Source organism: Ctenopharyngodon idella, chromosome 14 (genome assembly GCF_019924925.1).
Source record: "Ctenopharyngodon idella isolate HZGC_01 chromosome 14, HZGC01, whole genome shotgun sequence".
NCBI classification, from domain to species: Eukaryota; Metazoa; Chordata; class Actinopteri; order Cypriniformes; family Xenocyprididae; genus Ctenopharyngodon; species Ctenopharyngodon idella.
In genome coordinates, this window is record NC_067233.1 from 13,154,335 (window position 1) to 13,181,473 (window position 27,139).

Here is a 27,139-nt window from a genome sequence, read left to right on the forward strand (position 1 = left end):
ACACAGATTGCATCAGTCGTAATTTAAACAATTATCACGTGTTCACTTAAAAAAAACAACAACAACAGGTTTCTCACATGCGCTCCTCTGAAGGTTTGAGCTGATGGTGCATTTCCATAGAAAACCCAAACAAAGTGTCTGCTTCTCCACGCTTCTTTATCACGTTCTGTGTGTCCAGGTTAAAAGCAGAAAACTGCGATGGCCGAAGCATCCACACGGTCACAAGGAGACCCCACTGACTGAAGAGCATGATGATAGAGCTCTCTGGAGCTGGATATGGGCTAAGACAGAGATTGTAGTATACTCCAGAAGAAAAAACTATGACTGGAGGGTGAGGCAATGTGACGCATTATATAAAACTTGGCTGATTTATGTTCTTAAGGTGGGGATAAGACCAACTGTACAGTAAAGTTAATGTTTACCTACAAAGGAAACGTGAACACATGCCCTTTCATCCTCAGTAATTTCCTGGCAGGTTTAACGTTAGTCAATTTCGAGATAAGAATCAACATGTTACAACGGTGTAATTTGCAATGATCAACATGTATAGATGGGATAGATTAAATAGATTTTTGTAGGCCTACACGAGCAAGCCTTTTAACATATACCTTTAGAAACCTCGAATATTCATATATCTTACCGGAAGCCAAATGAAATTGTGCTGTTTCGGTTTGTCTTATTACAAATTAAAATTAGTTTCGTCCATTGCACCAAAAGATGGCGCTAGAGATTTACGGTGTGATGAAGAAGATTCTAGAGGTCTTTTTTTCAGGTTGAAAATAGTTTTGGCTACAAAAAAATCTGTTGAATAGTTCCAACGTTGTTAGAATTAAAATATGAACTGAACACGTGTTGACTTTTGTGACAACCAGACCAAATAGCTGGAGTTGTTAACACTACAGTATATGGTGTATTTTGTCACAATGTTAACTGCCATGATGACTGGAAAATGAAACAATTGTAAGTTGTATTCATTTAATTTACACTAACATGAAAATGTAACAGCCTGCACCAACTCTAAATGTATTAAAAATGCCCTTAAAATTAAATCTAATGGGTTAAAATCTAAAATCATTATTGTTTATTCTGGTCTGAACAGATGTTAATGTGATTGGTTTGTATTCAATAGCAATAGCAAATAGCAATAGCAAAACTATAATGATTTTCATGAATTTAAGTTTTGACAGAATTCACAAAACGCATTCTAATTTAAGGGGATATTGAAATAGCAGTTTGAAATCAACATACCAATTCTAGAAAAAAAGTTACAGATAAGAAGTTACATTATCTGACAATTTCCATGTGTGACTACTAGTCCCGGTATGATGGGACAGTTGTTTGGCCATTGTTTTGATCACATTATTGAGTAGCAGTACTTGTCTCTTCACCATGGTTTGGAAACTTAACCATCATTGTGGTTTTAGCACTGAAATTTATATGGTCTCACGAGCTGCCTTCCTGATTATCAATGACATGCAAATGACAAATAATAATAGTTAAAATTTATTTTTATGGTTCCCTTTCACATATTCTGTTGATTATAAGTAACGTTGCACCTACAGTGCATGTCAACAAACTCTCATTAGACTATTAGTAGACTTTCTGCTTAATATCTGCTAACACTTTATTTTAATGCTCTCCCATCTGACTATAAATATCTATTCAAGTACATGTAAACTAACCCTAAACCTACCAACTAATACTCTGAGAGTTAGTTGACATGTAGGTGCAATGTTACTTATAGTCAACAAAATGTCTAAAGGGGGATATCAAAATAAAGTCTAACTATAATAATAATAATAAACCCTCAAGCTTCACACACAAACCAACACAGAACAGGTATTCCATTTAAAGAACAATATAAAAACAAGTATTTTTAAATGCAGTATTTTTTTTGCGACAGTAATGTTAATTTAAAATGAATTTTAATATAAAAGTATAAAAAAAAGTCCTTCTGAAAGATTACTTTTTAAAGTATTTCCTTAAATGCATGCATGCATTTGAGCACTACTAACTTTAACTGTGACAAAAATAGCTATACATCCTGTGGAAACTTTGAAAGTTGTTGCAGGCAAGTGAGTTGTTTACTAAGAAACCCACTGAGGACGATGTAAGTCGGTAGAGATGAGTGGTCATGGGTAACTTAAGCGAAGATGTGGGTGACAGGAGGACAGGAGTGGTACAGTCAAACCGCTTAAAATAACAGGTCTCACGATCTGCACAATACACACTCTCACACGTATAAGCACAGATGCACTCCTGCACAGACAGAAGCCCATGCACATAAAAAACAATCATTCCCACATGCAAGGATGCTTAACACTGCACCCCAAACACAAGTTGAATTTAAAACCTTGCATGCATTCCATATCTTTAACGCAGACATTTACATTTGATGGTCCCAAGAGACACAAAATCTTGTTTTGCTGTTCTCTTATTAGTGTGCTTTGGAGTCAGAACTATTGACATTCATACAACAGGATGGAATTTACTACTTTTTACTTACACTAGTGTTATGTTTATACAAACCCGATTCCAAAAAAGTTGGGACACTGTACAAATTGTGAATAAAAAAGGAATGCAATGATGTGGAAGTTTCAAATTTCAATATTTTATTCAGAATACAACATAAATGACATATCAAATGTTTAAACTGAGAAAATGTTTTATTTTAAGGGAAAAATAAGTTGATTTCAAATTTCATGGCATCAACACATCTCAAAAAAGTTGGGACAAGGCCATGTTTACCACTGTGTGGCATCCCCTCTTCTTTTTATAACAGTCTGCAAACGTCTGGGGACTGAGGAGACAAGTTGCTCAAGTTTAGGAATAGGAATGTTGTCCCATTCTTGTCTAATACAGGCTTCTAGTTGCTCAACTGTCTTAGGTCTTCTTTGTCGCATCTTCCTCTTTATGATGCACCAAATGTTTTCTATGGGTGAAAGATCTGAACTGCAGGCTGGCCATTTCAGTACCATTTCAGATCCTTCTTCTACGCAGCCATGATGTTGTAATTGATGCAGTATGTGGTCTAGCATTGTCATGTTGGAAAATGCAAGGTCTTCCCTGAAAGAGATGACGTCTGGATGGGAGCATATGTTGTTCTAGAACTTGGATATACCTTTCAGCATTGATGGTGCCTTTCCAGATGTGTAAGCTGCCCATGCTACACGCACTCATGCAACCCTCATACCATCAGAGATGCAGGCTTCTGAACTGAGCGCTGATAACAACTTGGGTTGTCCTTGTCCTCTTTAGTCCGGATGACATGGCGTCCCAGTTTTCCAAAAAGAAGTTCAAATTTTGATTCGTCTGACCACAGAACAGTTTTCCACTTTGCCACAGTCCATTTTAAATGAGCCCTAAAATCATGTTTAGATATGGCTTCTTTTTTGACCTAGAGAGTTTTAGCAGGCAACAGCAAATGGCACGGTGGATTGTGTTCACCGACAATGTTTTCTGGAAGTATTCCTGAGCCCATGTTGTGATTTCCATTACAGTAGCATTCCTGTATGTGATGCAGTGCCGTCTAAGGGCCCGAAGATCACGGGCATCCTGTATGGTTTTCCAGCCTTGACCCTTACGCACAGAGATTGTTCCAGATTCTCTGAATCTTTGGATGATATTATGCACTGTAGATGATGATAACTTTAAACTCTTTGCAATTTTTCTCTGAGAAACTCCTTTCTGATATTGCTCCACTATTTTTCGCCGCAGCATTGGGGGAATTGGTGATCCTCTGCCCATCTTGACTTCTGAGAGACACTGCCACTTTGAGAAGCTCTTTTTCTACCCAATCATGTTGCCAACTGACCTAATAAGTTGCAAATTGGTCCTCCAGCTGTTCCTTATATGTACATTTAACTTTTCCAGCCTCTTACTGCTACATGTCCCAACTTTTTTGGAATGTGTAGCTCTCATGAAATCCAAAATGAGCCAATATTTGGCATGACATTTCAAAATGTCTCACTTTCAACATTTGATATGTTATCTATATTCTATTGTGAATAAAATATAAGTTTATGAGATTTGTAAATTATTGCATTCCTTTTTTATTCACAATTTGTACAGTGTCCCAACTTTTTTGGAATCGGGTTTGTATATTACATTTATATATTAATGTTTATATTTCTCTCTCAAAAATGACAAATACTAATGGTCTGTCTTGAGAAACTCAGGTCAGGCAAACATACATTCAAAAAGTAGACATTGAAATACTTGAAACCAGACGTTTCAGCAATGCACAGTGGTGGAGGTGGAGCCCAATTCAAGACTGATTTTTAACCCACCCTCACATAATCACAGATGAAGTCTATCTGTTCACATGCAGGAGGTGTATTGTATATGCACAAAAAAAAAAAAAAAAAAAAAACCTTAAGAAGAAAGCTCTAAGCTCTACTGGAAGTGAATGGTATCCATATGGAAATGATTGAAATGTGTTATTTATTTATTTGTTTGGGGTTTGGGCAGTTTGACAGGCTACATGGGAAGGAAACATTCTTAATTCCTCATTTTGTGGAAGAAAATGTTCCAAACAAATAAATAAAACAAATCTTAACTACAATAGTATGTAACATGTAACATACTTAAATATTATTTCTGATTACGAAATTGGAACTCACTGTAAAAGTGTTACCAAAAAAAAAAAAATCTTACAAGTGCAAAAAGAAAGAGAATGATAAAAAAGTGGTTGCAAAGGAATATTTGACTATGTAAAAAACTTGAAAAACAGTTTGCAATGCTGTCCTGTTCCAGAATACTAAATTAAAGCCATTGTAGTAAGTGTTCTTTTTTTATATAATAGTGATGTGCGACTAATTCACCTACTTTTAAGTAGCCATATTTGGACCAGATGAACGACTGACCCTTTTTCCTTCTGATTGTCTTCACCTAGACCTAGACAAGCCCGCATGAACGCTTAGCAACATAATGTAACCAGTGCTCACTGCAGAGTTTAGTCCAGTTTATTCCAGTTTTCAGCTACAATGGAACACACAGTTACCACACAATCATCAGAGCAGCAATCACACTTTTGCTGCACAACAACACCTTCATGCTAGTGTTGCTTTTATAGTGCAGAAAGAATTCCATTCACTGCTACAACAGCTGCTGAGTGCGAAGAGTACAATAAAAAGTATTTGTGCTTGAATATCATCAATAAGCATGAGTTCATCTCAAAATTTCCTTTTAAATGTATTTTGAGATTAGTCCTCCACACCAGTTATAGTAGGACTTATAAAGGCTTATAATTTATTATATATATGTATATATATATGTATATATATATGTATATATATATATATATATATATACACAATAGTCAACATTTGAAGTGGATCAAAAAAGTTAATCAAAGTTGTCCTAAGACAAGAACGGGTACTGCATTTTGGTTTTGATTTACTTCAAATGTTAACTAGTGTATATTGACTTACTGAGATATAACCCATGTAATGACTAGCCTCTATACATAAAAACAGACACATTGTCAGAAGACTGCATTTAAAATGGGAAATGTTAAAATAGTTAAATTTGCCATTGAGAATTTTAAAATATTGTGGAGGGAAAATGAATAGATAGGACCAAGGTAAGTTATTAATAAAAATACACTTCATGTTGAATAAATCACAATGGAATAACAGATAAATAATACACTGTATTTATTTATCTCATCATTTTACACCTTATACAGCACTGAACAGAGAAGCTCTCCTACTGAACATTTAAAGAATCAGATGTGTACACTATCATAGTCTGCTGACATTGTCCTCTCTTTCCTCCAGATTTATTTTTTTTCCGACTGAATCGCAAGGCTGCATATGACACATTCTCATCCTGAAAGGAAAAAGTTACCAATATTTAAAACTGACTTGTTGTAGGCTAATTTACCACATTTATAAGATTAAAGCAAATGGTAACACTTTATTTTAATGCGTTACACATTACATGTATTTACTATAGTAATAACCATAAATTAGGCATTATTACATGCAACTAACCCTAAACCAAACCTAATCCTATCCTAACCCTATAGTAAGTACATGTACTTAATTAATATTACTCAGTACTTATATGTATAATTACATGGTAATAGGGACGCATTAAAATAAAGTGTAACCAAGCAAACTATTACCAATGACCATTATTAAATTCAAACACATTATTAATTCCCAGAAGCAACATGAAAGTAGAAAACTAACATTAATGGGTTGAATACAGTTGTATTTTTCTAGTTTGACAACACTTAAAGTCCCCCAGAACAGAAGTGTTTGTACTGCTGCAAACTAAATCATTTAAAACATTATTAAAACTATAGACTCTGCTTTAATACAGATAGCTAAATCATCCTCTTACCTGAGCATTTGACTGCCCTCTAACTTGGTTGTCCTGTCCAGAGCCTTGCACTGTATGAAAAAGATGCAGAAACAACCATAAGCATTTTCAAAGACAAATGCAAAAATAAAGAACAAAAACTACTTCTAGACTTTGTTCACTTACTCAGACACTGTTCACACATACTTCTCCTAAATATGAAACCCATGAGAGCAAAGACTAGAACTCCACAAAGTCCTAAAGCACATGCCAACCCAAGCACTGCTGGATAGAGCTTTTCTTCTGAAATGTATGCAGTTAATCTTTCTAGGTTTATTATTAATACATAAGAGATTGGTATAATAAAAATTTATGTCACAAAAGAATGAAAACAATGCCATTTGTTTACCATTCTTGACTTGTTTTGTACTGTTTTCATAGCATTTTTGTTGACACTCCATGTAGTCATTCAGATGATCAGACGTTGAAATATTTGATGCTAAATTTTGTCGACCTACAATCAAACAAAAAAGGTTTAAAAAATAAATTATTCATTATAACTTGTTTTAGAAATGCATAAAAATCTATTTCTTATTTTGCAGTTGTACATGATAACCACAAATAGAATAAATCAATAATAAATCAATATAATGCATTGTTTCTGAATTAAGTTTTACCTTTAGTTATCAGATGTGTTCCACTTCCAAACTCAATATACAATGATCTTAATCCACAATAGTACACTGCTTCATCTGACTGAGTGATGCTTGAAATTGTCAGATTAGAGTTGCTGCCCAATCTCTTGCCCCAGAATCGATCATTTTTGAATTCGTTGTAAAATATGGGTTCTGACAATTTCAAAAATGCTGATATGACTTGAGGTTGTTGTCCAACTATTTGCTTATACCAAAATATGCTATCTCCATGGGCATAACACTGCAGAGTCACAGTGTCGCCAAGTGCCACAGCTATGACTTTATTTGGCTGATGAATACGATGATGTTGTGCAGTGCCTGAGAAAACTGATAATGTCCACAAGGTTAAGACATGAAATGTCCACACTACTGGATATTCAATATAAAATGTAAATATTGTTGATATATATGTAAATCCATCAGAAAAAAAAAAAAAAAAAAAATCTCAGCAATTTTAAATAAACATTTTAAAAGTGAGGTTTTAAATATATTAAAAATTAAACATGACTTACATATTATACAAAGAACAGTAATAAATGCCCAAGGAATCATTGTAAAATTACTATAACAATTTTTCTGCAGTCCATTTACTAAAACAGTTCCTTATATACTTCCTGGATTTACCACACTGTTAACCACATTTCCTACCATTGGTTGAGACACTAAAAGAAAAAAAAACCTCACCAGTTATCTTTTGTCCTATAAAACAAAGGTCTGTTTTGTCTGTTTTCGGTTTTGGCTTACCAACAATGTTAGTTGACAGTAAAATCAAAATCTATGCATTCATTTTCTTTATAGGTTACTTTAAAGGGATAGTTCACCCAAAAATGAAAATTTGATGTTTATCTGCTTACCCCCAGGGCATCCAAGATGTAGGTGACTTTGTTTCTTCAGTAGAACACAAATGATGATTTTTAACTCCAACCGTTGTGGTCTGTCAGTCATATAATGCATTGAAACAGTAACACCATCTATGAGAATAAAAAAAACATGCACAGACAAATCCAAATTAAACCCTGTGGCTCGTGATGACACATTGATGTCCTAAGACACGAAACGCTCGGTTTGTGTCCGGTTGGTGAGGTCTGAACGTGCTCTGACAACAGAAGTGATGTCTCTCGCCTATACTTCAATGAGTGCGAGACATCACTTCCGTCATCAGAACGCGTTCAGACCTCACTAACCGGATGCGCAAGGCAGTTGGACATGGTGTATTAGAGGTAAAAAATTATATAAATACTGTTCGGTTTCTCGCACAAACCGATCGTTTCGTGCCTTAGGACATCAATGTGTCGTCACGAGCCGCAGGGTTTAATTTGGATTTGTTTGTGCATGTTTTTGTTATTCTCATAGATGGTGTTACCGTTTCAATGCATTATATGACTGACAGACCGCAACGGTTAAAACGGTTAAAATTCATCATTTGTGTTCTACTGAAGAAACAAAGTCACCTACATCTTGGATGCCCTGGGGGTAAGCAGATAAACATCAAATTTTCATTTTTGGGTGAACTATCCCTTTAAATATTTCATTTTACTTTGAGGGCTGGCATGCTGAACAGCAGTGTCCCGCTCCAGTCCCGCTTTCTTCCCAGAGGTGCATGAAGAGGTCACAAAGTCGTCAAAAACACCTTTTTTCTGCCCGAAGCCGCTCCAGTGCCTCCTCTGCTCTCAATACCCTTGATGGTGTGGTGGCCAACGGGTATGTGGGTATCCCCCAGGTGGAGTGTGCAGTTGCGATGCAGTTGTACCCTGCAAAGTGCTGCCGCCTGGAGGGATAATCTGCGTCTCCCATCCGAGGCCTGTAAGTTCTCGTCCATGCTTATGGCCAAGGCTTACAGCGTCGTTGGACAGGCTGCCTCCGCCTTGCATGCCATGACTCTTCTGCAAGTATATAAGGCCAAGGCACTCAAAGAGCCTCACAAGGGTAGTTCTGACCCAGGGTTGATGCACAAGCTGCGCACAGAGACGGACCTCATCCTACGGGTGACGAAAGTCACTGTGCGGTCCCTTGGGCAGACGATGTCCACACTTGAGGTCCAGGAACACCATCTCTGGCTGAACCTGGCTGACATGAGGGAGACAGACAAAGTTTGCTTTCTCGACTCCCCCATCTCCCAGGCCGGCCTCTTCGGTGACACAGTTGAGAAGTTGAGCAGTTCTCAGCAGCACAGAAGCAGACAGAGGCAATTAAACACATAATTTCCCGGCAGCCTACAGCTGCAGTTCCCCCGCTTGCTCGTTGCCGAGGGCATCCCCTTGCGGCTTCCACCTCCGCTCCTGCACGGCCACAGCAGCAGCATCCACCTAGGCCACAGCGTGGAGTTGGCTGCAGGAAGGCGACGCAGCCATCCCAGCCCCTGCCAGGTTCTCTAAGCATCAGGCGAAGCAGCGTGCCTGAGACGGGCGACCCAGAGATGGAGGGAGCAGGTCTTCATGAGATGGTGAATGCACCACTGCTTCCCCTGGAGGAGGGCTGGGTGGAGAATCTTTTGTTTAGTCAAATTTCTTTTCCGCTGCTGGCTTTATGGCCAGCAGTACCCAAATTCTCATTAAAAGAGCAAATTCCTTGCCAATTATGCCTTGCCACTCTTGTCCCCCTCTTCTATTGCCAACAGGCAGTGGCATGCAGTTTGAGAATGTTGTTCCTTCTCATGCACCGCCTGCCAGTCTCCCACAGGAACTGTGGAGCCAGGTAAGTGTTGCACTGCGCACTCGGTTCCCACTCCCTGTCCTCACCTGTACCCTCTTGGGACCTCTCTTTGGTCTTATCAGCCTTACAGAAAGCACCGTTCGAGCTGCTACAATCAGTGGAGCTTAGGATCCTGTCTCTTAAGACAGCGCTCCTGACTGCACTTGCTTCCGTTAAGAGGGTAGGGGACCTGCAAACATTTTCGGTCGACGAATCATGCCTAGAATTCGAACCGGCTAACTCTCACATGATCCTGACACCCCGGCCTGGATATGTGCCCAAGGTTCCCACTACTCCTTTCAGGAACCAGGTGGTGAACCTACAAGCACTGCCCCTGGAGGAGGCAGACCCAGCCATTACTCTGTTCTGTCCCATTCATGCTTTGCGCTTGTACGTGGACCGTACACAGAGCTTTAGGACCTCAGACCAGCTCTTTATCTGTTATGGAGGACAGCAGAAGGGAAAGGCTGTCTCCAAGCAGAAGTTGGACCACTGGATAGTGGATGCCATTGTCTTGGCGTATCAGGCTCAGGACAAGCTGTGCCCTCTTGAGGTGAGAGCTCACTCCACTCGGAGTGTTGCTTCCTCCTGGGCCTTGGCGCAGACAGTTGTAGAGCTGCAGGCTGGGTGACACCTAACACATTTTACAACCTCCTTGTAGAGCCTGTGTCCTCCCGTGTACTGGCTACAAGTAGCTAGTGCATGAGGGGACTTGCTCGATGTCTTGCGGCGCCATTACCCTCTAAGGATGGGATTCGAGTGCCTATCTTGCTCCCCAGGTGAGTTCCCCCCCTGGCAAGCCCTGGATGGAGTTCCTCCAGCACCCTCGGCAGTCGGACACAGCAGAGGCGTCTCTACGCAGTATTGACTCCAACCTAGCTAGGTTGGATATACCACAAAGACCTTCCATATGTAGCACTGCCCTAATGGCCAGTCCATACGTGTAACTTCACGTTACTTCCCTGCGAGCAGGATGTGGTCTCCGTAGCGTCCTTTTCTGTTTAGAATAGGCACGCTTTCCCAGTGTTGTCCAAATAGTCTCACTGTGTGGGTAAGAAGGAGCAACAGTGATCGTCTTTCTCCATGTAAAGCCCTGTCTTTTCTTCCGCTGTGGCAGTTGCGGGGGGTCAGGCAGCTTATGTGGGGCTCTGGAAGGGACAGCAATCCTGGCATTTTGGTAGGGATCCCAATTCATCAGTTCAGTTCTGATGCAACGTCGAATGTGACTGACTGATAGGGAACGTCTTGGTTAATAATGTAACCCCCATCCCTGAAAGAGGGAACATAGATGTTACACCCTGTTGCCACAATCTCTGTATCACACCGTCTCGGCTCCTCAGTGCAAAACTTAAATGCTGCACGTTTCCTTGTATATCCGCTTTGCGAGGAGTGGTTTGTGATGCAAATCTCACTCGCCAATGTCCATTGTCTTGTCTTGTTTACACTGGGGGTTACATTAGTAACCAAGACGATCTAGGTGACATGCAATTAAAGTATCACACAGTTGCATCATAATCCATGTTCCTTAAATTATATTGGAAATGGGCAAAGTGAGAATTTATTTCCATAGTAAAGCTGTGTCTGAGTGTGTTACCTGTTACATGCTGGCTTTTTTTGACCAGAAACAGAGAGAAATATACTGATCTGTACACATGCAAACCACCAGAATACCATTTTTGCACAAAATCTGTTTATTACACTAAGTGACATTCACATTGCCTATATGCACTCTGTGTTAGTGACATTCACATTGCCTATATGCACTCTGTGTTAGTGACATTTTAAACCTTGTATACATAATCGCATGTGTTGTCATCAGTAGGAACTTTTTTTTTTTTTTTTTTTTTAACACCTTTCCATTAGCCCAGTAGTCCTCAACCCTGAGTACACCCTGGCCCTAGCACTGCACATTTTAAATGTTTCCCTAATCAAACACACCTGATTCAACTCATCAGCTTGTTAGTAAAGACTCCAATATGTGTGTTATGCATCATAGGTGACCTTATATTCGGAGCTGTTCATGTCTATTATGCGTTTCTATGGCACCACTATCAACGCCTAAATGAATCTGTAGCGGTCAGGTGGTACAGCAGTCACATGGTACAAGTAGGAGCTCTCAGACAATTCATATCTCGGCTGCCATGTCATAAAGTGCCGCTGAAGGCTGTCTCAATTTGAAGGATCCTTGGAAGGCTGCCTTCGTTTTGTGTCCTTCATTCAGCTAATTCTGAAGGATGTATCAAGTGTATACTTCATGTCCTTTAATCACCCACATTCCTTTGCATATTCCAATTCACAATAAAGAAGTGATGGGAAATGAGTTGGCACCAAACTTTTCTGAGTTCACTATGAAATGTAATTTGCTCTCCAGCATTTTCCTACACACAAGCGCTCTCGGTCGCTTATGCATATGATGTCACAACAAGCAGTGTTCTTTGGCAGAAACTCAAGACATAAACTCAAGTCATAAACAACTTTATCTTAATCCCTTAAATGGCGTAAGGTTTACATTGACATGATGTTTGAGAAATATACTGCCGTCAAAAGACATTTAGGCCTACAGGTACTACACTAAGTAACTTTTTTCATTCAGAATTAACAAAATTTAAATAATGAGCAAGTACATCATAAACCCTTCCAACCTGTGTTTCTGATTTACTCTAAATCAACATGGTAAGCCTAAAATAATTATTTATATTTAGATGTTGGGACAGATTTTGCAGGAAACTGCAAACTTTCGTCACTTGTCCATACATGTTTACATCAAATAAAAGAATATAAAGGAAAGAAGCAGGCTAAATGTGACTGCATGTGATCTTCAAACATTACATCTTGAATTTTTTTTTTTTTGGTAACACTTTATTTTACAGTATGTAGTTAATTAATATTACTCAGTATTAAATGTATAAATACATTGTAACGATACCTTAAATTATTTTTAATTTAATAAACATTTGCAGTTCTCATAAAATAAGTGATTTCTGGTAGTTGACTTTCACAATTGGTAGTTGACTGACAATTTTTCACAAAAATGTTTCTCTTAATTGAACAGTTATCCACTATTTTACCATTAAATTATGCTGTACAGTTGTTGTGGTCTACTAAAATGTTGCAAGAAAAGGTTACAGGAAGTTACAGTGATGTCACAAAAAGAAAACACAGACGTGTACGGTATAATCTTGCAGCACAGTTTATCAAGGCAAGCCAATCACTCAAAGACTGCGGAGAAGATGATGATTATTTGGATATCTGTCATGCTTCTAAGTGAGATGTGTAAGTGTGTAATGCTGTAGCTAAATGAATTTCTTGATTGTGAATGATTTTCTTTAATCTACAATATTAAGTCGCCTCCAATTTTCAGAAAATTACTTAAATGCTATTTTATCCCTGCAGAGAATTTTTCTATTTACCTTAAACTTTTTTTTTCCCACTGTTTATGAGTATTTATTTGCCTTTTGAAAAAATACAATGTTAAGCAATTATTAAAAAATTAATTCCATAGTTTATGTTTAAGTCTTTTGGGGCTTAATAAACTTAAAAATACTTTTAATTTAAATTTAAGATGGAATACATGTTTTAAAGTATTCACTATGCTATAACATGGTTTTCTGAATTATGTTTTTTGTGTAAAACTTTCTCATAGATTATAAATAACATTATTTTCTTATTTACTCTTTTCCCCCCTATAGACTCAACACATTCTGAGGTGGTTTCTCAACCAGATCCAGTGATGATGGCCTCTGTTGGGGACAAGGTCACTCTGCGTTGCTTTTCTCTGATAGATCACAGTGATCCAATTACTTGGTACAAGCAAACTGCTGGACACCAACCACAAGCAGTTGCAATGGTGCAGAAATTAGCCAAATATCCTATGTTTTTTAACAATTTTGAATCCTCACATTTTAGCATTGAGACAGACTCAAGAAAATGTCATTTAACGATTTCAAATGTCACTTCATCTGATGAAGGAATGTATTACTGTGGCTGGAGAAAGTATGAAACTTATTTTGCTGGAGGCACATATTTAGCTTTAAAAGGTTTGTTTTTATCCTTGAGTAGTAAATTGATTGAAGATTCAAATGTGATGTAGTCAACTTTTAAAATGGTATTTCTTACAAATTTATATCTTACAAACAAATACTGTACATTTGGAAACTGTGAAATTTTATGAGAGTCAGAATTTGTTATATATGATTATTTGCAACATTATATTCTAAATTATTTTATATTCTATAATCATTAGAAAAATAGGACCTTTGTTTTAACATGTGACTTTGTATATTTCTGATATAGTCCTCTGCATAAAATGTCTCCATGTCTGTTTAGGGTCACAAAACAACCAATATAAATCTGTGTCGGTTCTTCAGCATCCCGTATCAGAGCCGGTCCAGTCTGGAGACACAGTGACACTGCTGTGCTCTGTGCTGTCTGAATACAACACAGCAGATATCAGAATGTTCTGGTTCAGATCTGAATCAGGAAAATCAGAAATCCTCTACACTCATAATCAGAGTAATTATTGTGAGACTGATTCTGCACGGAACTGCACGTTCAGTCTGTCCAAGAACATAGTCAGCCAAATGGACGCTGGCACTTATTACTGTGCTGTGGTCACTTGTGGAAAAATTCTGTTTGGGAATGGGACAAACATAAATATGGGTAAGAGCCTAATTATTTTCTTCTCAGGCATTTTAAGATTTTGTAGGGAACAAAAAAATTGTTTTTTCATCATAAATGGTTGAGTTATTTCAGCATGTACATAAAACAGACAAAAGAGCATTTCCGTATGCTAATTCACAAAATATGGGGAATGTCTGTGTATACAAAAAAGCAAAGGTTATATTTAAATGCATAATATTTTTTTTTTTTTTTTAAATATCTAATATAAATGATTAATGTACATCCCCACATCATATACTACACAATATGTTTTGTCTTACTGTCCTACAGTAAATCCAGTGGATCCTCTGGTGATTATCTTGGGTGTGTTATTGGGTGTTTGTGTGGTTGTGATCACTGTACAAGCTATTTTAAGTCATAAAAAAGAAAGATATTACTGCAACAAAGGTGAGCATTTTGATTTAATTTGTCTCTTAAAAATGTATATTAAAATGACTAGTAAAATATACTTGTAGGAAGTGTTTTTCCCTGATATGACCTATTATAATCTTCATTAATGTATTACCACATGGTGCATTTTTTTTTTTTTTTTTTAGTTTCCTGATAAAACTTTTTTATACCATAGGCTTATATTATATAATTATTTATAAAAGTATTATTTTTTTTTGTCTTTCAACCAGAAAAAGAGCTAAAAGACACTGAAAACGAACACCCCACCAGTCAGGTGTGCATCATAAATTATTTTTGATTTGTTTCATGTATTTAATAATTAAATTTAGTTACACTTTACAATAAGGTTCCATTAGTTAATGTTGGTTAATGCATTACCTGACATTGAAAAATGAGCAATACATTTGTTACAGTAGGCCTATTTATTTGTTAAAGGACAAATGTTTATTGTTAGTTTATTGTTATGGTCCATTAACAGATACAGCTTTGATTTGAATGTATTAGTAAATGTTGAGGTTATTATTAAGATTAATAAATGATTTAGAAGTATTTTTATAGTTAGTTCATGTTAACTAGGCTAATATAGTTAACTAATGTTAACAAATGGAACCTTATTGTAAAGTGTTACAGATAATTTATGCAATTATTTAATTTGATTTTTCTAATTAATTTTGTACAAATTGTACACTTAAGATAAAAAATGTTACATACACACACATTTAAAGTGATTTAATGTGTTAATTAGGTAATTTTGTGATGTAGCCTATAGAATGCAGTTGGAATGCCCCTATAATTCAAGATAGCATGGCAAAAATGCCAAAAACCTGAGTTTTGTCTCATATTTTTATCATATGATATGCCAAAGCAATATCACACAAGTAACGAGCACAATATCACGCGAGTGCTGTTTTGTTCTGAATAGTACGAGCGCAAATGTAATATTGATTTTGTACAACAGTTCAATAAATAAGTTAATATTGTGATATATTTTAGACACAATATTGTCTGTTTTTGCTCAATTTTGCCAGCGTTTGAATATTACCTGTAAAACTAGAGCAGAACTGTTGTGCGTCTCTGAGCAAACTGGTGCTTGGTTTCTGAATAAATCCGCGTTTTGAGCGAACCAATCAGGTGAACCTATTCAGTGGCCCATTCATAAAAAAGAGAGCCATTTATTCCCTACCAGAATGAATCAGCCGTTTGAACGAATTGATTCAATCAATCAATGAATCAGTAGGCTTATTCGAGTTGCATCAGCGACGGCGCTGCGCAGACCGATCGGCGTATGATATCAAAGTACTGCGAGAGCGATTGGAGAGCAAACGACTCCTTTGAATTGCTCTTGTGGTACTTTGATGGCATACGCCGATCGGTTTGCGCAGTGCCGAAGCATCTCGAACAAGTCTAATGACTTCATTTAGACATTTACTGCCACCTACTGGCAGTTTTCTTATTAGAGTAGTATCACTTCATTAAATTTTTTTTTTTTTTTTTTTTCATATTTTGGGGATAGTTTGCCCAAAAATGAAAATTCTGTTTATTTACATGTACTCACCCTCATGTAGTTTCAAACCTGTATGACTTTCTTTCTATTGCGAACATAAAAGAAGATATTTCAAACAATGTTGGTAACCAAACTGTTTTGGTCTGTAAATGTATCTAAATACAAATTCAGATGCAGCTCTCTGCAATTTTTTTGCAGCAAAAGAAATCATGCCGTTTGTAGCCTAAAAGTTTATGTGTAATAAATTCTGTTAAATCAAACATTTCATTATAAAGCTAATTTTTGCAAAGTCTATTTAATGCTTTTCTCATTTAACACAATAATGACTTTTATTTATTAATTAAATTTTGGGGGCAGTTTCTCAGCCAAATTTAATGTGCAATTAATTAGATTAATTAATCAGCACATCCTGTAATTAATTAGATAAAAAAAAATGTAATCGGCTGACAGCCCTAATAAAATAATTAAATATATATATATTCTGGCTTCAAAATATATAACTTGACTATTTTGAAGCCAGAATACATTTACAAATTATTTAAGAGGTTTAATTTACTTATATTTATATCTTATATTATATTCTTTATAAAAGCATCTGCAAAATGAATAAATGTATATTTTCTTTTAACTGTGTCTTTCTTTCTGCCATGTGTGACTCTCGTAGGACCATGATGCAGTGGAACTGAGTTATGCTGCATTGCATTTTAAGGAGGGAAAAAACAGAAGAGTGCAAAGGAAGGGGGAAACACCTCAAGACAGTGTGTACAACCAAATCACTGACCATAGTATACTTGAGTACAAAAATATGTAAAATCTTTTAGACAGCAAATTTAACTTGTGATACACTTGCTTTTATCATAATTCATTAATTAACTAGATTTTTGAAAGTTCCATTACTGCACCTAATTTTGTAAAGTTTTGTACACACAACATATTTAAATTCACACAATTGTGATCATTAAAACTTCATATTTTTTATTCCCCCACCCCAAAAAAAATCCATATTGCAGTCCTTTTAAATGGAACATATTATAACTATTATGAATATTACTATTATTATTATTACTATTATTACAAAGTTGACAAGTTGATTCTATATTTGTAGATTTTACTGAACAAGCAATGTTAAAAAATGTCAAAGCATATACAGTACTTATACAGTGATTAAAGTGAAAATGTAATATTAAAAAATATGGCTGATTTTTTCTCTCTTTCGCTCTCTTTTTTTCTTTTTTTTCTTTTTTTTAACCAGGATATTTCATTTAAGAATGATTGTCCTTCTTTGGGCATCACTGTCCCCTCAGGCTTTGATCTTGCTTAGCATCAAAAACCGGATGAATGACTCTGTTTAAAAAAAAAAAAAAAAAAAAAAAAAAGTGCAAGTTAGGAATGATTGTTTTATTGGCCACATTTTCAAATATGTTAAAATGAAAGCTCTCAGTCTGGTGTGATTTTAAATGATTTTACAGTGAATTAAAAAATACGTAAGCAGTAAGCATGTAAGCATGTAAGCAGCAGTTTTTGTAATGTAAATGACAAGCTTATCTGAAACATTTGTTTCTAGCAACTAGAAAATTTTGTATTTTGAAAAAGTCTTTAGAATTAACAAACAGGGATTTGATAAGAACAAAAAAATTACTTTACCTTTGCATCAGGAATTTTAATATGGATGGACATGTGGTTGCTATGAGGCCGGCTGGGAATGGAAGGAACTGGAGATAACGCTATAAATAGATAAAGATATAAATAAATTTTTTTTTTTAACAGAGATTAAGGACTGCCTTTTTTACCTATTATAAATAAACAGTTAGTTAAATCACTTACCTTTCAGGTTTTATGATTACTCCTCTTTTGAAAGGTCATTACTTGAAAGCATTACTTATAGTTTTAAGCATCATGCTTAAGCAAATGACATTACTCTTTCTGAGTGCCAAACAATGTCTAATATGCATAACTCTTTTACTTGCTTTTTACTTTTTTATTTTTTTATTTTTGCTGTTCATACATCAAAATATGGTCTATTTACAGTTGTAATATTTGAGGTTATAAGAGAACAGAAGAGTATTGAAAAGATGTCACATGTGTAATGGATAATACAAAATATTGCAACACAGACCCTTTTCTTGTCTAATCCTGATGCAGAGACATAAGATCCACACAGCACATATTCCAATAATGTTACACTGAAAGATAACAACTGCGATCCAAATCTCTGTTGGATTTAAAGCTGAAAAATAAACAGAACAGTGCAATTATGATTATTATTAATTTTATGACTAAAAAAATCCCTCTTACATGCACACTGAAGAACTTAAGCAATGTAAATATAGATTTTGTTTTTCATTCTAATCGATTGACAAGTTCAGTAGTACAAACACTACTACAAACACAATTGTTCATGTTTAAATGTTAGAAATAATTTAATTTCAGCTCAAGAACTCACCTGTAGAGTTAAAGGATGAAACATTTAATGCCAAATATACTCCATTTCCAAACTCAATATCAAAGAAAATCTCCACTCCACAGTAATAGACCCCCTCGTCCCAATGACTAATGTTAACGATACTAAGAGAAAGTCTTTTCTTTGATCTGCTGATATTGAAGCGTGTGTCTGTATACCCTTCATAAAAAATGGGATCAGCAACGGCTCTCGCCATAACGACAGCACATGGCCGCTGGCCCTTGATTTGCTTGTACCAAAACATGTCATAGATGGTGTAGTTTTCTGTGAAAAAGCATTGCAGAGTCACATTGGCACCAGGTTCAACTGTGATAACAGAGTCAGGCTGATGGAGAACCGTGCAGTGAGTAAAATCTAAAACAAACAAATATACTTGCCTTTAAAAAACATTCACACAAGGTTTACAAGCATTAGTACGCATTCAGTACCTTTAAAAATGAAGCCACAGAGTTAAAGTTCATAATGCAATTTTTTTCAGGTTTCAAAGTCTACTGCTGCTGTACAACAGAAATAGTTTATATAGTAAACTTACACATATTAAGATAAAACACCACAACCGCCTGGATAATCTGGACAAACATCATTTGTAGGGTGACAATGTTTCATATAATGAAACATTTGAGACATATGACGCATACATTTTCTGCTGTGGGCTATTGTTATTCCTGTGAGAGATCTTTGTCAGATATTGGTCACTGTGACAGAGGTGTTAAAGTGAAACCACAAGTTTCCATTATACATTCGTCTAAGCATCTGAAGATTCTAAACCTAAAAATATTATTATTATTATTACTACATGTAAAGAAAAATGAGTTTTTCTTTATTCAACCTTGAACTGCTTATATGAAGTTAATGTATGAAGAAACAAGTGCTGAAATACTACCACATTTTAAGATTTTTTAAGATTAAAAAAAAAAAAAAAAAAAAAAAAAAAAATAGGCCATGATATGTTTAGGAATGGTCTGAAAAAAAAATTGTATACTGTTCTTTCTTTCTGGAACTTATCTGCACATACTGCAGGATGTCCATAAATAAAAAGCGAAAATAAAAAGTAAAACTAGAGAGGCTCTTTGTCTTAACTGGTTATTACGGCCTGCTGGTAATGCATATGCTAACACTATTTGTCATGTTAAGGGCATCTCTGGGGTCAAGCATGCAAACCCTGAGTCATCCAGCAGCCTCAAAGGACACACTCAGTGGATGAGAAGCTACCGTCTGAGCCAGGGTCAGGGAGGTTCAGCAGGTTGTGATGTTTATCTGGTGCAGCAGATCTTTCAGCAATCACTGGCAAAATAGCTTCATAATTCATCTGACAATGCTCAGGACATTTGATTAAGTGCAGAAACTGTTAAATGCATTTTTGTATTTCCTATATCTGTTTACCATTTTGCCCATCCAATCTCCAGTGTAATACATAACATTTTAAATAAACTTTCACATAATCATATTGTAGGAATAGCCTACTCAATATTTAAATTATTGTCTATTGTATAATATTGCACATTATATAGGCTACAGTTTTATATAATGCAGTTTCCCAACCGTTTTTCATTTAGTAAGTTTTGTTGCCCTCATAAGGTGAACTCTGAGATTGCAGGTAATGGCAAACCTAATGCAATGAACCAGTGATAGGCCTAATTTCCGACCTCCACAAGATACGACTGACAAAAACGAGAACATTTAAAAGTCAGCAGACATTTTAGTTTTAAAGCACTTTAAATAGAACTTTTTAATAGTAATTTATATGAGCATCATCATTTAACATTACACTCTGTGAAGGCCTTTAAATTATCACAGACATATGGTGGTTTAGAAAAAAAATCAACAAACAAGAAAACAAATCCACATCACAGAGCCTACATCACACAAAATACTAAATCACAAAAATCCTGCTTCAAAGGTAAAATTCATAAGCTATGTTTTGAACTTCTGACAGCAACCAGTTTCTTTGAGGTAGACCTACATGTTCTCATGTAACCACATATAGCCTAAAATATTGCACAGAAATGTGGTAACTAACCTGGGTTTAGAATATAGAAACTCGAGGGAACAATAGCTAACGGCTAAACTACTAATACAATAGGCATTCTTAAAGCTGCTGTCCGTAAGTTTTGCCTCTTTGTCACCGCCTCTGTTTGAAACCTGCATTTGCAGTTATATGCGGAATTATTATCTTTATGAAGTTTTATTTAACAAAATTCGGGAGGCGCACGTTCAGATAATCAACCAATCAGTGCAAGAGGAAGCCGGTATATAAAGCCGTCTCTCACCTCTATCCCGCGACAAGTTTCACAGCATCCCTCCACCACCTCACTCTTGGCTGGTTTCTATCCCAGTTAAGGAGGTGGAGTACTCTGGGTTCGGGCCAAATTCCGAGCTCGGAGCCCTCCCCCGGACAGCACGCCAAATACGCATAAATTACTATACGAATTACTTTATTTTGATTTCATGTACGTGTAAACTCGTGAAACGTGCGTTGTGCATCGCTCCTCAGCGCGTTTACACTGCACGTGTCTGCGGCGCGTTACAGCTCCGGCGAGGTTTTGTTCCGTCCTCTACGCGGTGTCAACTCACACCAGAAGCATTTCAGAAGCGAAGCGGCTGGACTCGCGAGACCGCTAGATTTGCCTGTCCGACGTTGTTTTCGTTGATTTTTCGTGTTTTTAATGGCTAAATTGTTATATTTTGTCCAGTTTAATTGTGTTTATTGCTATGCCATACTTTATTTTGCTGTAGCCTACAAATGAAGTTCATACACTTAAAGTCTAGTTATGGACGACAAGGACAAACAATTTACAAGTTTTTCAACTTCGAATCTCTTGTCGTCAATTTCTGGCCTCCTAGTGATGTGAAATATGAGCAGGAGTCTTCACACTGCACTTATTTACACTGCACGCGTCTGCGGCGCGTTACGGCTGCGACGCGGCTACCGGAGCTAATCCGCGGCCACTCTAGTCAATGCTTGTGTTTACACCAGCCGCGCTGCGTTTCAGAAGCATCCCAGAAGCGGCTCGCCGCGCCGCTTCGCTAAAGATAGGCGCCTCGCCTATTTTTGACGGATACAAATACAAAATAATCACCCTCTGTAAACTCCCGCTCATATTTCACATCACTAGGAGGCCAGAAACTAAAGACAAGAGATTCGAAGTTGAAAAACTTGATTTTTTTTTTGTTCTTGTCATCCATAACTGGAATTTTAAGTGTATTAACTTCGTCTGTAGGCTACAGCAAAATAAAGTATGGCATAGCAATAAACACAATTAAACCGTGCAAAATATAACCATTTAGCCATTTAAAAACACGAAAAAATCAAGGAAAAAAAACGTCAGACAGGCAAATCTCGTGGTCTCGCGAATCCAGCCGCTTCGCTTCTGAAATGCTTCTGGTGTGAGTTGACACCGCGTAGAGGACGGAACAAAACCTCGCCGGAGCCGTAACGCGCCGCAGACGCGTGCAGTGTAAACAAGGCTTAAATAAGGGGTAATGTTTGCTGTTAGTGACCGCACCGGTGTGGATACTGTACTTCGGAATCACAGATTCTACGTCTTGGAAGTATGACCAAAATAAGAATTTTCACTGGAAAATGTCTAAACAAGTAAGTAACATGTATGCCACATTTGTTCTGACCAACTGAGGAAGCATTAGGACTACAATAAATCGCGCTGCCAATGGTGATTAAATCTAATGATCGCTTAGCTCGGATCACTTCAAACCGTTCAAATTATCATTACTGTTATCCTTTGTTCTCAAATTGTTAAAGGGATAGTTCACCCAAAAACGAAAATTTGATGTTTATCTGCTTACCCCCAGGGCATCCAAGATGTAGGTGACTTTGTTTCTTCAGTAGAACACAAATGATGATTTTTAACTCCAACCGTTGCGGTCTGTCAGTCGTAAAATGCTTGTCAATGGTAACTCCATCTATAAGAGTCAAAAAAACATGCACAGACAAATCCAAATTAAACCCTGCGGCTCGTGACGACACATTGATGTCCTAAGACACGAAACGATCGGTTTGTGCGAGAAACCGAACAGTATTTATATAATTTTCACCTCTAAAACACCACTATGTCCAACTGCCTTGCGCATCCGGTTGGTGAGGTCTGAACGCGTTCTGATGACGGAAGTGATGTCTCGCGCTTATACTTCAACAGCGGAAATCCCGCCCTGAAGCCGATTCTAAACATTTCATTGGCCATGTCAATCACAATAACGATTGCCTACACCCAACCCTGATCCCTAAACCTACCCGTCACTGTAACCTGAGCCAATGAAATTGGTTGCAGGGCGGGGATTTCCGCTGAACCGTTTGGGAAAAAAAATCACGCTCACTGCCATTGTCAGAGCGCGTTCAGACCTCACCAACCGGAAGCGCAAGGCAGTTGGACATAGTGGTGTTTTAGAGGTGAAAAATGATATAAATACTGTTCGGTTTCTCGCACAAACCGATCGTTTTGTGTCTTAGGACATCAATGTGTCATCACGAGCCTGCAGGGTTTAATTTGACTCTTATAGATGGAGTTACCATTGACAAGCATTATACGACTGACAGACCACAACGGTTGGAGTTAAAAATCATCATTTGTGTTCTACTGAAGAAACAAAGTCACCTACATCTTGGATGCCCTGGAGGTAAGCAGATAACATCAAATTTTCATTTTTGGGTGAACTATCCCTTTAATGTTAACAACACCAGCATTGCGTGACTATGTGTATTTAGTGTGTTAGTGTTACCTTGTAGATTTCAATTTCTGTAGCCACTCCGCAGTCCGAAGTCTTTTGCTTTTGATTACGGGTTAATTTCCAGTTGTCACTGATGATTGTCATTTGGACCTTTCTGGATTACAATCCGCCATCAAAATGATAGTTTAATTATTTCAGCTGCTGTGAGAAAAGGCTATAAATGATTTGCTACCTGCAGGATCCTAAATGCATCGTCTACTATCAGGGACTCCATCCTTTCTGTTTACAGATGTGACGTATTGACGCAAAGACGAACGGCTGCATGCTCAAATTTCCCGCGGAAACCCACCAGTACCGATTTATTTATTATAAAACATTATTACAAGCTTACTGTTGTGAACTGGGCTAAGGTAAGGAGATAGTTTTGAACACTGGCTGGTTATGTACTTGCTCAAATTGATTTTTGATCATTTTTAAACAAAAAAAGTTACGGACTGCAGCTTTAACTATCACGGTCCACCCAAAACTGGTATAATCTGTCAGCGGAGCTCAAAAGCATCACTCTCTCTCTCCTTTTTTGAATGTTGCAGTAGGCTATTTATTATAAATGATTTATGCTGGCATATCACATATACATTAGAAATTACATAGTCAAAATTAAACTAAGGCCACGTTCAAACAGTCAAAGCATTTACTTACTCCCGTAAATAGTCACTCCCATAAATAACCGTACTGTGTGTGGACGTAACGGTAATAATGACTCAAACCATATTCTGCTTCTGTGTGAACGTGGCCTAAAATGCAAAACAATAACAAAGAGAAGAACAAAAGCTGAATATCACCAATTTTAGCATATGTTTATGATGAGGTCTCCGTTCTAGAGTATTTTTACATCAGAGTACACACACTCTATGGAGTTCTCTTCTGATTGTCCCTCACACTCTCTTTTCTCTCTGAAATCGCTTATTGCAGAGTATTGTGTGTCAGCTTGAACCTACAAGTAAAAACATAAAATCTGTTCAGCAGTGTGAGGCTTTAATATAGGCTAATACATAAAGAAATCAAAACAAATGGTATCTGGCTGCATATGGTATACATTTAGTTTAGAGAACTGTATATTTCTGTATATTTCTTGTTCCTTGTATATTTCATACTCCTCAATCACATTAAGATCTTTGAAACCAAAAACTGTAAATATTATAATTAAAATGTTTGCATCTGATAAAAATGTACCTGGTCATCTGATTGCTCAGGCTCATTTGGTGTGCCGTAACTACACCAGACAGCAATATAATTTGCTGAAAAAAAGATGAAGACAAAAACTGCATTTGATACTTAGTGGTATTTTTAATGTAATAGTGGTAATGAAATAAGTTACCTACTGTAAAAGTTCTGGCACGGCTCTCTATATCTCGTCATGCAAATGAAGTAGACATTTACAGCAATAGAAAGCAGTAATGCTTCACAGAGGATTACGATGACAGGAATCCATATGTTTTCATTATAACCTGAGACATCTAAAAAAAATGATGTGATTGAATTAATAAAGCTAGTTTCTCACAATCAAAAATAACATTTATACATTCGAATAATTATTGTAATATTCTTACACATCATCAAAGATAGAAGCAAAATAAAGCACATTCCCCACTAGGTTTGTAAAGATAGATAGATAGACAGATAGATTGATAGATACACTGCCCGGCCAAAAAAAAGTCGCTGTTTGGGTTTTAATAGGCAAATACTTAAGAGTCTATGGATGGATCATTATTACAGCGATTATTATTTTTCTAGCATGTTATATGTTTGGCAACGGTTCTTTTAACCCTTAAAGACGGAGTGTGTAGCTTTTCATTTCTTAAACAACCATGTATTAAGATGTATCATGGCCATATTCCAGGATGACAATGTCAGGATTCATCAGACTCAAATTGTGAAAGAATTGTTGGGAGGGAACATGAAGAATCATTTTCGCACATGAATTGGCACTGACCTTAACCTCAGTGTAAGTTTTTGGGATGTGCTGGAAGAGACTTTACAGAGTGCTCACCTCTTGCATTGTCAATACAAGATCTTGACCAAAAAACGATGCACCTCTCGATGGAAATAAATGTTGTGATGTTATTTCCTTCAAGAGGTGCATCAATTTTTGGTCAAGATCTTGTATTGACAATGCAAGAGGTGAGCACTCTGTAAAGTCTCTTCCAGCACATCCCAAAAACTTTCAGTGAAATTAAGGTCTGGACTCAGACGTGCCAATTCATGTGAAAATGATTCTTCATGCTCTCTGAACCTTTCTCTCACAGTTTTAACCCTGATGAATCTTGACATTGTCACCCTGGAATATGGCCATGATGTGTCTTCCTACATGGTTGTTTAAGAAATGAAAAGCTACACACTCCGTCTTTAAGGGTTAAAAGAACCGTTGCCAAACATATAACATGCTAGAAACACGATAATCACTGTAATAATGATCCATTCATAGATTCTTAAGTATTTGCCTATTAAAATCCAAACAGCGACTTTTTTTTTGGGCCGGCAGTGTTTTTTAATAAATATTTTAGAATTAAAAATTTCCTTACCTTCACTGGAATGATTGCCTGTGGTCTGAGAGCCTGAAGACATTTTCTTTAAAAGGGAAGAAATTTTTCATGCAAATTTTTTTCTCACAAAATCATAACAATATATCTTGATAACCACTAAATGTATATTATTTCATACATTATATTCATAAGTTCCTCATAACATAAGTAAATCCTCAGTTTGTTTTGGCTCTAGTCATTATAAACATTATAAAATGATACTTACAATAAAGCTCAAAATAGAAGAACATAGAAGAGTCTCATATTTAAGATGCATTGCGTTGGTGTCCAAATGTAAGATAAAACTTGAAGCCCCTCCTCTTTCCACTCCAATGTAGGTGAAATGTTTCATAGCATCATATGACTATTAGTTGTATCAGACAAAAATAAACATATTGGTAGCACTTTATTTTACAGTCCTGTTCCCGATGTACTTATTACAGTAATTACAATAACTGGGTAATAACTAGGTACTAACCATGAACCTACCCTTAAACCTAACCTTAACCCACCTTATATTACCTGGTATAACCCCGTATTGCACTAAAACACGTTACTGCTCAACATGCGCTGTGTGATAGCATGAAATACATTTTATTTTTAGATGAGTAAGATGCTGCTGTCAAATTCATGTAGCACAGCACACAAAGACCACAAAAGAACATATCAACAGAAACTTAATATAGCTTTTCCTGTTTGTTCTTTTGCAGCTCTAAACTCATTTCTCTGTCTCTGGATGTTTTTTTGTTTATTGTTGTTGTTACACTCATTTGTATCTTTATATTACATATCAATAATACTTTTAACCAGTATTTTTTTCTCTTCTGGTAATGCTGTCTAAAATGTAATCACCTTAAAAAAAACTCCGTACATGCAGTCTGTCAGCGTTCTGATGTTATCTGTATTAAATTGTGTTACTATGAGTTGGTTTTTCACTGGCATTTGTTTTCTTGGTTACGGATTGATTGGCATACACCTGATGTTGTTTTGCTTGATTAGTTCATTAAGCCCTGTGTTTTGTTCTTATGAAGTTTGGTTGTTCTGTTCCCGTGTCTCGAGTCAAGAGTTTTTCCAGACTGCTGCACTTAAATCATGTTTATTTTGGTATCTTTGCCTCAACCATACGTGACAATCAAAGCTGTCA

The 27,139-nt window shown here is 36.6% G+C and overlaps 3 protein-coding genes and 2 long non-coding RNA genes across 6 annotated transcripts in view; 1 reads left to right on the forward strand and 4 right to left on the reverse strand.

Annotated features, from left to right (window-relative positions):
* The window catches only part of itga6l (integrin, alpha 6, like), a 13,513-nt gene extending 12,990 nt beyond the window's left edge, over positions 1-523 (reverse strand). Inside the window, exon 1 of the mRNA XM_051860722.1 lies at positions 78-523. Within this exon, the coding sequence (XP_051716682.1) occupies positions 78-250 (173 nt within the window). The 5' untranslated portion in view covers positions 251-523. The remainder of the gene's footprint in view (positions 1-77) is intronic.
* Positions 524-5,665: 5,142 nt separating this feature from the next.
* Positions 5,666-7,835, reverse strand: nitr14b (novel immune-type receptor 14b). The gene is given in 6 exon segments (XM_051860726.1): positions 5,666-5,832; positions 6,352-6,401; positions 6,496-6,674; positions 6,676-6,823; positions 6,987-7,331; positions 7,517-7,835. Coding segments are annotated over 6 exon segments (885 nt in total). The 5' UTR covers positions 7,557-7,835; the 3' UTR covers positions 5,666-5,709.
* A 5,055-nt stretch (positions 7,836-12,890) lies between these two features.
* Positions 12,891-17,527, forward strand: nitr13 (novel immune-type receptor 13). Of its 2 annotated transcripts, XM_051861008.1 has the most exons (6): positions 12,891-12,968; positions 13,385-13,732; positions 14,022-14,354; positions 14,646-14,762; positions 14,996-15,039; positions 16,934-17,527. In XM_051861008.1, the coding sequence occupies exons 1-6, from the start codon at positions 12,926-12,928 to the stop codon at positions 17,078-17,080; spliced, it is 1,032 nt and encodes a 343-aa protein (XP_051716968.1). In that variant the 5' UTR covers positions 12,891-12,925; the 3' UTR covers positions 17,081-17,527. The 2 variants fall into 2 exon arrangements, with proteins under 2 accessions (XP_051716968.1, XP_051716969.1); XM_051861009.1 differs by lacking the exon at positions 14,996-15,039 and having other exon boundaries at positions 16,934-17,076.
* Positions 17,523-18,348, reverse strand: LOC127494839 (uncharacterized). Its single transcript, XR_007924988.1, has 2 exons — positions 17,914-18,348; positions 17,523-17,613 (listed from the first exon to the last, which is right to left on the reverse strand). It is a non-coding gene; the product is annotated as an uncharacterized LOC127494839 (long non-coding RNA).
* A 4,883-nt stretch (positions 18,349-23,231) lies between these two features.
* LOC127494349 (uncharacterized) lies at positions 23,232-26,327 on the reverse strand. Its single transcript, XR_007924851.1, has 5 exons — positions 26,222-26,327; positions 25,996-26,041; positions 24,796-24,921; positions 24,647-24,711; positions 23,232-24,407 (listed from the first exon to the last, which is right to left on the reverse strand). It is a non-coding gene; the product is annotated as an uncharacterized LOC127494349 (long non-coding RNA).
* Between the last annotated feature and the right edge of the window lie 812 nt (positions 26,328-27,139).